General features: G+C 44.9%; 1 protein-coding gene across 2 annotated transcripts in view; it reads right to left on the reverse strand.

The window, feature by feature from the left end:
* The window catches only part of LOC120310211 (catenin alpha-2-like), a 152,650-nt gene that overhangs the window by 21,518 nt on the left and 117,665 nt on the right, over positions 1-13,467 (reverse strand). For both annotated transcript variants that reach the window (XM_039348363.1, XM_039348364.1), the window contains exon 4: positions 6,205-6,371. In XM_039348363.1, the coding sequence (XP_039204297.1) occupies positions 6,205-6,371 (167 nt within the window). The remainder of the gene's footprint in view (positions 1-6,204; positions 6,372-13,467) is intronic.

The raw sequence follows: 13,467 nt of genomic DNA on the forward strand, positions 1-13,467 counted from the left end.
ATCCTCGGGAGGTTCTCTCCACAGAAGCGAGGATTTGCCATGATTTTCTCGGGGAATATTACTCCAATATTAGCGCTCTGCATTTTTGTGTCAATATTGAACAAGATCGTAAAATCGCTCAACGTTTTTTCAGTTGGTACCAAGGCTTTAAAGCATTCTATTCGTCCAACAGAAATATGGAAGCGTATCTACTACTGCATTTTACCATCATGCAAAACAGATTCCAAACTGAATTTGGAAAACATCTAAAATGCTTGCCACTGGAAGGCTGATGCGGTAAATATTGAGGAAATCAAGAATTAAAAAAAATTAGGATTTAATTTTAACCAGAAAACTTCCTGGGTCGCTCAGCAAACACCAATGAGAGTAGACTTTTAATCATCTCAAACTGTTGTAAGATTTTACAAATAATCTGCCTGTTTCAAGCACTAAAGCTAACGGTACAAAACTAACAGTGCTTATAATTTAAGGGGAAATCACAGGATGCAACTAACTGAACAGCATTAACATTTTTCTTTCCTGGAGCTCGATAAGAATCAATCTGCCCTCAGCACTACCTCTCCAGCAATTGTGAATTCTGAAGACGGCTATCCTGTCCCCCCTCATCCTTCTCCTCATGAAACTAGACATCCCCAATTCCAGCAACTGTTCCTTGTATGTTTTAGCCTCCAATCTCCTGATCATCTTTGTTGCTCTTCTCTGTACTCTTTCTAGAGTCTCAACATCTTTTTTACATCGTGGTGACCAAAACTGGATGCAGTATTCCAAGTGTGGCCTTACCAAGGCATTGAAGAGTGGTATTAATACTTCACGTGATCTTGATTCTATCCCTCCGTTAATGCAGCCTAGCACTGTGTTGGCTTTTTTGGCAGCTGCAGCACGCGGCTGGCTCCTATTTAAGTGTTGGTCTACTAGGATACCTAAATCCCATTTGCAGGTGCTACTGTTGAACCAGGTCAAGGGATAGGAGCAATTATGAACTGTTTAGAGCAGGGGTGTGAAACTCAATTTCATTGAGGGCCGCATCAGCATTGCGGTTGTCCTTGGGGGGCCGGGTGGGTGTGGTCAGGGTGGGTGTGGCCTACTAAGTGGGTGTGGATTGAGTGAGTGTGGCCTACTGGGTGGGCATGGCCAGCTCTACATCATTCGTGTCAAGGGTGCCTGTGGGGGCCTGGGCAGGAGTGGGACAGATCTGAGGGTCTCCGGCAGAAGGGGGTGGCACCAGGGCAAGCACCAAGACATGGTCCATTTCTTCATTCTTCACAAAGGGTGAGCCCTCCCCAGCATGCACCCAAGGGGCAGGGCTGACACAGCAGGGGCCGGTTCCTCGCTGTTTCCGGACGGCCTTGTGGAGCTAAAACTGAATGCGTTTCAGCATAGATGGCCACCACAAAATTGTACATTGGTTCCCAGCTGGCCTGGGCCAGGGCCAAGGCAGCGGGGGCCGTTCCCTCACTGTTTCTAGGATGGCTTCGCGGGCCGCGTGAAACCACTTCGCAGGCCGCATCCGGCCCCGGGGCCTTGTGTTTGACATGTCTGCTTTAGAGCCAAAGATTCTAGAAGCAACTCTGGAACCAGACGACCGAGGACAACTTATTTCAAAACACCGTGAATTTATTTGTTCTGTAGATAATTCAATGTCTCTTAGCCTCAGCAATGTGCTAATGCAATTCATTGCATAAATGTTTTGCATTCCGTTAGGGAATAGCCTTCATATATCATTGCCAATTAAGTACTTCTTGTTGTAGACATTGTAAGAGAGGAGCTGAGTTAGCCCATAGCGGCACACAACCAGGAGTCTAGCAGCATCTTTTCCATGTTAAAAGCTTAGGCCTTATAATAAAATACGATAGTCGCAAAAGGTGCTGCCACATCCTGATGAATAACTAATGAACTGTAAGCTCAGTAATATTTGAAACAAATATCATCATTGTGCCATTACTAGGTCCCTGAATAAAAAACATCTAGATAAGCTGCTTCTCCTAATAATTTTTTGTGGCTGTTTTCACATCTTTTAATATTTCATTCCTAATAATACTAATACTAATAAAGTTGGAAGGGACCTTGAAGGTCATCTAGTCCAACCCCCTGCTCAGGCAGGAAACCCTGTACCATTTCGGACAAATGGCTGTCCAGTCTCTTCTTAAAAACCTCCAGTGTTGGAGCATTCACCGCTTCCAAATTGCCCTTTTTGGCCTATCCGTTTTACCAGATCCCTGCTTTCATTCTTCAGGATCAAAATCTATGTCCTGTCATTTCCACAGCAAGAACTTTCACTCCTTACTTGAAAAATGATTTTTTTTTTAAAAAAGAAGAAAGAATCTGACTTTCTAAATCTGTTCACTCCAAATCCTGTGGAAGGGATACACTAACTCAGACATGTCAAACACAAGGCCCGGGGACCGGATGCGGCCCGTGAAGTGGTTTCATGTGGCCCGTGAAGCCATCCTGGAAACAGTGAGGGAACGGCCCCCGCTGCCTTGGCCCTGGCCCAGGCCGGCCGGGACCCAATGTACAATTTTGTGGTGGCCATCTATGCTGAAACGCATTCAGTCTTAGCTCCACAAGGCCGTCTGGAAACAGCGAGGAACCAGCCCCTGCCATGTTCGGCCTCGCCCCCTGGGTGCATGCTGGGGAGGGGTCACCCTTTGTGAGGAATGAAGAAATGAACCATCGCCTGGAAGTGGCCAGCAAATGGCCCTCGCCTGCTTCACCTATCCGGCTTGATGGGCTCTGCCCTGGTCCCCCCCCCTTCTGCCAGAGACCCTCAGATCTGTCCCACTCCTGCCCAGGCCCCCACACGCACTCTTGACGCGAAGGATGTAGAGCTGGCGTTGCCCACCCAGTAGGCCACACCCACCCAGTGGGCCGCACCCACCCTGGCCACACACCCCCGCCCCCCCGAGGGCAACCGCAATGGTGATGCGGCCCTCAATGCAATTGAGTTTGACACCCATGCACTAATTGATGGCCCCCTTTTTTGTACAATAACCTGCTTGTCTTCAATGGGCTATTCCCCCCCCCCATTTCAAACTTAAGTGACCATTTGGGAAAATTATTTGACATACAGAAGGGAAACTCTTCCAGCAACTGCTGGGTATGCCCTGTTTATAATGAAATCAAGGTTTACATTCAAGGACCTTTTTTCTCCGACCTATCTTGTGTACCAGAGCTGGGTTTTTTTTTTTCAAGGTAGGAAGTAGGAGGAGAGGGGTTTCACCTGTCACCTGTCCCTTTTTATTGTAACAGTCTAGCTCAGTGGTTCTCAACCTTTTTAATGCCGCGACCCCCAACCAGTCGTAAGTCGTGGACTACTCAACCGGTCGTAAGTCGAGGACTACTCAACTGGTGCAGCACTGTTTGCAGAATGGGACTTTTGGCGGGCTCAGCAGGGCAGAAACAGCCTGGACAATTCCTATTGGCTTTTGAAAGCCAATAGAATTAGACTCTATTCAAGAGAGTCTATTCTATTGGCTTTCAAAAACCAATAGAATAAAAGGGAGTAGCACAGCTAAGGGGGAAAAAATGGCGGACTGCGTTTTTTGGCGACCCCCGTAAAATGGTCGTTCGACCCCAAATGAGGTCCCGACCCACAGGTTGAGAACCACTGGTCTAGCTTCAAGCGATTGCCAGAAAGCAAGATGCTTATCAGAAACCACATCTACAATACACATTATTTCTAAGGTTAGGAATCATCCGGAGGTAAAAAAAAAAAAAAAAAAAAACATCTGCTTGGAATTGTAGCGTATAATTTCCCAATCATAACAGCCACCAGCTCTTTTCTTGCCAAAATCAGGCAAGTATAAGCCATCCTGATTGCGGTAATAGTTAAGAAAATTGCAGTGAAAAACCCAAGAGCTTATCATCATAGAATTTCCTTCTATTGCTTCATCCCGACCACTGAAAATACTCATTTGAGGACATGGAAATTGCTACCACGCTGGCATTAAAGAAGACTAACGTCGCTGTTGTTCTCATCCACATTTAAATTGCTGACAATCTCTATCACTGATAAGCTTTGTTTTCTTCTCAATTTCCTTCTGCCAAGATGTACCGGATGGAGAAGGAGGGAGACTGAGACAAGAGGAACAGGATGCAAATGTGCTAGATTTATCGGACAATTAACAGAATAGCAGAGTTGGAAGGGACCTATCTTTTAGTCCAAGCCTTGCTCAAGCAAGAGACCCTATACCAGGGGTAGGCAACCATGGCTCTTTTATGACTCGTGGACTTCAACTCCCAGAATTCCTGAGCCAGCATGGCTCAGCTTGGAAACCTCTCCCTTTCCCCTCAGCGTGGCTGGCTCAGGAATTCTGGGAGCTGAAGTCCACCAGTCATAAAAGAGCCAAGGTTGCCTACCCCGGGCCTATACCATTTAAGATGAATGGCTGTCCAATATTTTCTTAAAAGTTGGAGCGTTCACAACTTCTGGAGGCAGGTTGTTCCACTGGCTAATTGCTCTTACTATTAGGAAAGTTCTCCTTAGTTGTAGATGGTTCTTGCCTTGATTGGTTTCCCTCCGTTGCTTCTTGTCGTGCCTTCAGGTGCTTTTGGGAATAGCTTGACCCTCCTCTCTTCTTTGTGGCAGCCCCTCAGATATTGGAAGACTGCTACCATGTCCTCCCTAGTCCTTCTCTTCATTAAACTAGACCAGGGGTAGGCAACCTTGGCTCTTTTATGACTCCGCTTTCGGAAGGGAAGGTGTGAAGAGCCGACAAAACATCGCTGCAACCCTGAGACAGCCTGGCGTTATCTGCTCTTTCCCACAACAGACTTAACGCCTGGGGATTGGCTCATTTGAACTGACCAGATGAACTTTGGGGTGGGGTTTGCTTGGGACACTTTTAACCTATTGATCTGAGCGGCAACCCCTCAGATCCTGTCTATTGTGCCTGCTATCAGCTTCTCCTAATAAAAGTTCCTTTTGGAAAAAAACTCACAGTCACAGTCAGACAAGGAGGCCGGCCCATGTATTCACGCTCGGGCAGAGACACAGCAGTTTTGGGAGCCTGAGTTGGGGGAGGATGAGGAACAGCTGGGGCCAATCCCGGATGCTCGGATGCGCAGAGAGGAGAGGCGAACAAGACAGAGGAAGGCAGTGGGGTGGGTCGAGAGGCAAAAGAAAAGCCATTAAGAAGCCACGTCCCAGCTGGATTATAAGGGGAGGAGGTGTGGGAAGTGCTGATTGCTGAAAGCAACCGTTCACACTGCGGATTCATGTTTTTGTGGATTGTGTTGCTTGCCTCCGAAGTCTTGGACATTGAGTCAGGTGTGTAAAAATAAAAGGGGGTTGTTTTTCTTGCAGGTCCTGCCTGGTTCCACGAAGAGGGGTTCCTTCTTGTGGGTAAAGCAGTTAAGCAAGTACTTGCGTAGGCTGGGACGGAACATTCATAAAGAGAGTCATAAAATTGAGCCAGGCCATGTGGCAATTCACACAACGACTGCAATGACTTACATGGCCGAAATGTCAGGCTCAATTGGGGTTGCTAAGTGAGGACTGCCTATGACTGCCTTGAGGTTGCCTTCTCCCAAGAAGTTTGGCTAATGCCTGGTCGAGCTGAGGAGTCAGGGGAAGTCACTCATCCAAACGCAAATCAAACCTGGCCCTGCTGAGCACCCGAGTTCAGATAATTCACCCAGATGATAATTCAAAGCACGGTCTAGCTTAGCCAGATGTGGACTTTCCTCCACATTTTATCCCAAAGATGCTTTTTTTTCCAGGAGGCAACTGGACGTTCTCGTTTTTCCTTTGAAGGCATTTCACCTCTCATCCAAGAAGCTTCTTCAACTCTGATTGGACAGTGGGGAACGGAAGGATTTATACTCCTTGCAGACAGCTGGTCATTTGCCTTCTTTTAGAGGACACAGGTAACCTCCAAATGGCCTCAACAACTCGCTAAAAATGCAAATGACCAGCTGTCTGCAAGGAGTATAAATCCTTCCAGTCAAAGCTGAAGAAGCTTCTTGGATGAGAAGCAAAACGTCTTCAAAGAAAAACGAGAAAGTCCAGTTTCATCGTGAAAAAATCACCTTTGGGACAGCCATAACCTGGATGGCGGAGAATCTCCGTAGACATTTAGCGCTCCACATTTTGCGAACAATACCACGTAGCAGGGCGCCCGTTCTCTCCTGCAACCCACCCAGATGCCTCCATGTGAGGTAACGTGACTCGCTGAAGGGAGAGGGAGGGGGGGGGGGTCTTACAATTTTCAGGTGAGATAAAAGCCTCATGACATCTGCCATGTCAGCCAGGATGAGCAAGCGAGTGACGGCAGAAAGCAGAGCTCGGGCAGCGCGGACCATCGTGCCCCGTTTGACGGAGGAACAAGGATCGTCAGCAAATTCCGAGGAAGCGATTCTCATGGTTTCACCTAGAGGATGGGTCAAAACAGAAGCAGATGGAAACAAGGGGTTAGAAAGACTATCGTCACAAGCAGCCTGGGCTTTCTACTTGACATCAAATGGGGAGCGTGCTCCATTTTATAAAAGTGCTCTTGAATTAAATGCAAACGGGGGCTTCTACAATTGGGTTTTTACGAATCATAAAGAACACTGTTATAGCTGAGGTTTAAAGTTGTGGTGAGATTAAAAGTAGTCACCAACGATGTTCCCAATTCATAGGAAGGACCGATGATTAAGCACATTTTTTTTCCCATGCTCTAGACCAGAGGCTGGGGAACCTCGGCTCTTTTATGACTTCTGGACTTCAACTCCCAGAATTCCTGAGTGGGAAGAAGAGTCTCTGGCAGGGCTCTTCAAACTCAGCCTTTTTATGACTCATGGAATTCAACTCCAATGTACCTAGCTGAGGAATTCTGGGAGTTGAAGTCCACAAGTCATAAAAGGACCGAGTTTGAAGACCCCTGATATAGACTTTTAAAAGGAGTAGACTTCAACTCCCAGAATTCCTCAGCCAGCATGCCCGGCTGAGGAATTCTGGGAGTTGAAGTCCACAAGTCATAAAAGGGCCAAGTTTGAAGACCCCTGATATAGACTTTAAGAGGAGTGGACCAACTCCCAGAATTCCTCAGCCAGCGTGCCTGGCTGAGGAATTCTGGGAGTTGAAGTCCATGAGTCATAAAAGGGCCAAGTTTGAAGACCCCTGTACTACGGCTTTGTAAAGCGATACTAACACTTCATGTGATCTTGATTTTTACCTCTTCCTTTCTATTCTCTGACCACCTTCGCTGCCATTTTCTGATCCAGTTCCAATTGGATGCTTAAAGGGAACGGGACAAAATACTAGAGATGGAATCCGAAACAGCAAGTAATTTGCACAATTTATGAATTAACACATTTGTTAAGTCAACCTAACATTTCCCCTTGCCTTTTGAGCAGTCAGATCACTCTGCTGGCTCAAATTTAGTTTGCAATCATCTACTATTGGCAAAAAAACGAAACAAAACAAAAATGTAATTATCTGGTCTAAATAGTCAAAGATTTCCAAAGCACGAGACTTCTCTTCGCCCAAAGAAATACTGTGGAAAATTTCAAACTATTAACCTTTAAAAAAAAAAAAAGTTTTGGAACTTTGAAGGAAAATCATTAACCTATAATTCTCGAAAGAGTTTGCCAGCCTAAAATGCCGAATCTCATTTCTGTTCAGCCGTCTATGAATACCACAGTTCTCTTCTGCATTGCCCTCCGTCTACTCAGTTCGCCCGATCCTCCCTACTACACCTGTTTTAAGCACTAGCAGCTGCTTAACCACATTATGACACAGCCCGTGGTTAAGTCATAGAAGCAGTGGCCAAACCTAGCAGATTTCAAAAGCAGCCAATCAATAGGAAATTTAAAAAAATAAAAAATAAAATAAAAATTGTGACCTATAAAAGGCTGCTTCGTTGAGGTCTGATCTTTGGATAGAATGGAAGCTGATTTTGTAAAAGGAGCGTGGAGCCTCCAAAAAGAGATCTGCCAGCCTCCGTCTTATCGCTGCCTCCCAAGGTCAGTACAGCAGGTGTTTTGAAAATGGACCGAAATCACATTATGAAGAAAAGGCCTTGTCAGGCCTTATCTGAACAGCAGGATGGAAATCAATACAGCATGGGCTTAAAATCCGTAACAAAAAGCGAGCAAGCGAACTTTAGATTCGTGCACCTGTGGAATGAAAGATGCAACGGCCTTGTTTGGGGTGGAGGACGTCACGAAGAATTCGAAGGAATTCAACTGTTCACCAAAGTTGGCAAAGCAGAAGAAAGGCAGGCTTGTCATGTAAGAGACTCCATAGACCGGGGGTCTTCAAACTCGGCCTTTTTATGACTCGTGGACTTCAACTCCCAGAATGCTCAGCCAGCATGCCTGGTTGAGGAATTCTGGAGTTGAAGTCCACAGATCTTAAAGGCCTTGGTCAGGGGCTTCAAACTCGGCCCTTTTATGACTTGTGGACTTCAACTCCCAGAATTCTTCAGCTAGCTAGTCCACAGATCTTAAAGGCCTTAGTCAGGGGCTTCAAACTTGGCCCTTTTATGACTCGTGGACTTCAACTCCCAGAATGCCTCAGCCAGCATACCTGGCTGAAGAATTCTGGGAGTTGAAGTCCACAGATATTAAAGGCCTTGATCAGGGGCTTCAAACTCAGCCCTTTTATGACTCGTGGACTTCAACTCCCAGAATGCCTCAGCCAGCATACCTGGCTGAAGAATTCTGGGAGTTGAAGTCCACAGATATTAAAGGCCTTGATCAGGGGCTTCAAACTCAGCCCTTTTATGACTCGTGGACTTTAACTCCCAGAATGCCTCAGCCAGCATGCCTGGCTGAGGAATTCTGGGAGTTGAAGTCCACAGATCTTAAAGGCCTTGGTCAGGGGCTTCAAACTTGGCCCTTTTATGACTTGTGGACTTCAACTCCCAGAATTCCTCAGCCAGCGTGCTTGCCTGAGCACCTGAAGGCAGGACAAGAAGCAAGGGATGGAAACTAATCAGGAAGTCTGGCTGAGGAATTCTGGGAGTTGAAGTCCCTGAGTCATAAAAGGGCTGAGTTTGAAGACCCCTGCCAGGGACTCTCCTTTCCATGTTTCCCCCAAGAACCATTTTGACACAGCCAACAATCAGCTTTTTCACCCGGGAAACTGGACCAAGCGTAACCGCTCTGTTTTTCGGGGATCTCACCAGTCAGCATGGCAACTTCCGAGATGATCTGTTCTCAGTTCTCCCTCATCCAGTTTTCCCATTCTTCCTGAGCGCGGAATGGGACCACTCGCCACAGCCAACTCGCCACAATTTAATTTCAATTTAATTATTTAAAATAAATTTACAAAAAGTACTTTAATGTTTTGCCATTCCCATTTCATTCCGTCCCTCCTTTTGCATCCTTTCTTTAATTATTCTATTCCACCATTTCTATGATATTAGTGTCAACTCTTGTCCCACGGCGAGTTGTCCCGTAGACCAGTGGTTCTCAATCTGTGGGTCGGGACCCCATTTGGGGTCGAACGACCATTTCACGGGGGTCGCCAAACAGCGCAGTCCGCCATTTTTTCCCCCCTTTTCCTTAGCTGTGCTGCTCCCTTTTATTCTATTGGCTTATGAAAGCCAATAGAATAGACTCTCTTGAATAGAGTCTAATTCTATTGGCTTTCCAAAGCCAATAGGAATTGTCCAGGCTGTCTCTGCCCTGCTGAGCCCGCCAAAAGTCCCATTCTGCAAACGGTGCTGCACCAGTTGAGTAGTCCTCGACTTACGACCGGTTGAGTAGTCCTCGACTTACGACCGGTTGGAGGTCGCGGCATTAAAAAGGTTGAGAACCACTGCCATAGACAGTTAGCCGTGAAGACTTGTCCCGTGGCAAGTTGTCCCGTGGCGAGTTGGCTGTGACCAACTGAGTCTGAGTCTGTGAAGATTCCCCAACCACAGGCCACAGGTCTTTTTGAACGAATCTATCCATGGAAACCTAGAACTAAGGAGGAATTTCCTGACCATTGGAACAATTAACCAGTGGAACAACCGGCCTCCAAAAGCTGTGAATGCTCCAACAGTGGAAGTTTTTAAGGAGAAACTGGACAGCCATTGGTCTGAAATGGTATAGGGTTCCCTGCCTGAGCAGGGGGTTAGACTAGAAGACCACCAAGGTCCCTTCCAACTTTGTTATTCTATTCTATTCTATTCTATTCTATTCTATTCTATTCTATTCTATTCTAATTCCTATTCTACTCTACTCTACTCTACTCTATTCACCTCCAAGGTCCCTTCCAACTTTATTATTATTATTATTATCGATCATCGCACAGTCAGCCAGATGTTCAGACTGGATTTGGCATTTTGTCTACCTATCGAGTCCTTACCCAGGACCTGGGATAGGCAGATGTGGATGTTTAATGGTATTACAGATATCGTCGCAGGATGGAAGCAGTTCCTAATAAGGCCGCCTTTTGCAATTGACTAATAGTGAATTTGTCAATGCCAATGGTGTTCAAGTGGTGCTCCAGTTGTTTTGGGATTGCACCCAAGGAGCCTATTACTATTGGTACTACCCTTGCTTGCTTTTGCCACAGTCTTTCTATTTCTATTTGTAGGTCTTTGTATTTTGTTATCTTCTCCAGTTCTTTCTCTCTATTCTGCTGTCTCCAGGCACTGCCACGTCCACTATCCAGACTTTTTTGTCTTTCTTATCGACAATTGTTAAGTCTGGGGTGTTATGTTGCAGGTGCTTGTCTGTTTGAATTCTGAAGTCCCAGAGCAGTTTAATTTTATCATTTTCTATGACTTTCTCTATTTTATGATCCCACCAGTTTTTGCTTACAGGCAAATGATATTTTTTGCAGATCTTCCAATGCACCATTGTTGCTACTTTGTCATGCCGCTGCTTGTAATCAGTTTGTGCAATCTTCTTGCAACAGCTTACCAAGTGGTCCACTGTTTCTTCAGCTTCTTTGCATAGGCGGCACTTACTGTCTGTTGCTGTCTTCTCAATTTTGACTTTGTATGCATTTGTCCTTAAGGCTTGGTCTTGTGCAGCCAGAAGTAGTCCCTGTATTATTATTATTATTATCATCATCGCACAGTCAGCCAGATGTTCAGACTGGATTTGGCATTTTGTCTACCTATCGAGTCCTTACCCAGGACCTGGGATAGGCAGATGTGGATGTTTGATGGTATTACAGATATCGTCGCAGGATGGAAGCAGTTCCTAATAAGGCCGCCTTTTGCAATTGACTAATAGCGAATTTGTCAATGCCAATGGTGTTCAAGTGGTGCTCCAGTTGTTTTGGGATTGCACCCAAGGAGCCTATGACTATTGGTACTACCCTTGCTTGCTTTTGCCACAGTCTTTCTATTTCTATTTGTAGGTCTTTGTATTTTGTTATCTTCTCCAGTTCTTTCTCTTCTATTCTGCTATCTCCAGGCACTGCCACGTCCACTATCCAGACTTTTTTGTCTTTCTTATCGACAATTGTTAAGTCTGGGGTGTTATGTTGCAGGTGCTTGTCTGTTTGAATTCTGAAGTCCCAGAGCAGTTTAATTTTATCATTTTCTATGACTTTCTCTATTTTATGATCCCACCAGTTTTTGCTTACAGGCAAATGATATTTTTTGCAGATCTTCCAATGCACCATTGTTGCTACTTTGTCATGCCGCTGCTTGTAATCAGTCTGTGCAATCTTCTTGCAACAGCTTACCAAGTGGTCCACTGTTTCTTCAGCTTCTTTGCATAGGCGGCACTTACTGTCTGTTGCTGTCTTCTCAATTTTGACTTTGTATGCATTTGTCCTTAAGGCTTGGTCTTGTGCAGCCAGAATTAGTCCCTCGGTCTCTTTCTTCAATTTTCCTGCTCTTAGCCATTGCCAGGTTTTATTATTATCTGCTTTCCCAGCTATTTTTTTCATGTATTGGCCATGTAGTGCTTTGTCTTCCCATGCCTCTATTCTGTTCTTCATTTGGTCTTTCTTGTAGGCCAGTTTGGTCTCTCCAGTAGTTAGTAAGCCTTCCTGATATACTAATTTCAGTGCATCTTCATCATTGTTCTTCAGATATTCTTCCAAAGCCATTTTTTCTTCTTCAACCATCTGATGTACTTGTAGCATTCCACGCCCACCTATTTGCCTTGGTAGATAAAGTCTATCAATGTCACTGCGTGGATGAAGGGCATGATTCATTGTCATTATTTTTCTGGTCTGCCTATCCATTGCTTTTAGTTCTGCTTGAGTCCAGTCCACTATTCCAGCTGTGTACCTAATGACTGGGATTGCCCAGGTGTTGATTGCCTTTATGGTATTTCCTCCATTGAGTTTGGATTTTAAGATCTTCTTCACTCTCTTGATGTATTCACCTCTAATCTTTTTCTTGACTTCAGTGTGCTTGATGTTGTCAGCTTGAAGGATACCCAAGTATTTGTAGTATTCTTCCTCGTCCAGACTCTTAATGTTATTTTCGTGGGGCATCTTGATTCCTTCAGTTTTCACTATTTTTCCTTGTTTGATAGTAAGTGTGGCACATTTGTCCAAGCCAAACTCCATTACAATATCTTGGCTATATATACGGACAGTGTTGAGCAGCGATTCTATTTCAGATGATGTTTTTCCATACAGCTTCAGATCATCCATGTAAAGGAGGTGGGATAGTCTAGCAGATGTTTTTGATGTTTGATAGCCATGTCCTGAGTTATTCAGTATTGTTGACAGAGGAAACAGTGCAATAACAAATAGTAATGGTGATAATGAATCTCCTTGAAATATTCCTCTCTTGATATTAACCTCTCCCAGCCTCTCACCATTGATCTGCAACTGTGTCTTCCATTGTGCCATCGATCTTTGCACAAATTTTCTGATGTTTCTACTGACTCCTGTTATTTCTAGGCACTTTATTATCCAATCATGTGGCAGAGAGTCAAATGCCTTTTTGTAGTCAATCCATGCCACATTCAGGTTGGTCTTCCTTCTCTTGCAGTTTTCCAAGATCATTTTGTCTATTAGGAGTTGATCTTTTGTTCCTCTGCTATTGGGGCGGTTTCCTTTCTGCTCAGGTGGAAAGAGATTGTTTTCAACTAGATGCTGTTGTACTGCATCAGCTACCACACCAGTTAGTAATTTGAATGTTGTTGGCAAGCAGGTAATTGGCCTGTAGTTACCTGGTGTTGCCCCTTTTGCTGGATTTTTCATTATTAGGTAGGTTTTCCCAGTTGTTAGCCACTTTTCAATTTCTCCTCCTTGTAGTATATTGTTGAACTGCTTGGCAATGAGTGGGTGTATAACAGTTAGATGTTTCAACCAAAACCCATGCAGTTCATCTTCACCTGGTGCTGACCAATTTTTGATTTTCTTTGCTCTTTTTTCTACCATTTTTGTTGTTATTACTAGTTCTTTCATTTCAACTTCTGTTTTATTTGCATCCACCTCTTTTAACCAAGCCGCATCCTTGTTGTATTTCTTTGGGTTATCCCATATCTGCTTCCAGAACTGCACTGTTTCTTCCTTGTCAGGTACTGACTGATTCCTTGCAGTTTCTCCATTGATGGATTGGTAGAAACGTT

Source organism: Crotalus tigris, unplaced genomic scaffold (assembly GCF_016545835.1).
Source record: "Crotalus tigris isolate CLP2741 ecotype Arizona unplaced genomic scaffold, ASM1654583v1 scf7180000018151.1857312, whole genome shotgun sequence".
NCBI classification, from domain to species: domain Eukaryota; kingdom Metazoa; phylum Chordata; class Lepidosauria; order Squamata; family Viperidae; genus Crotalus; species Crotalus tigris.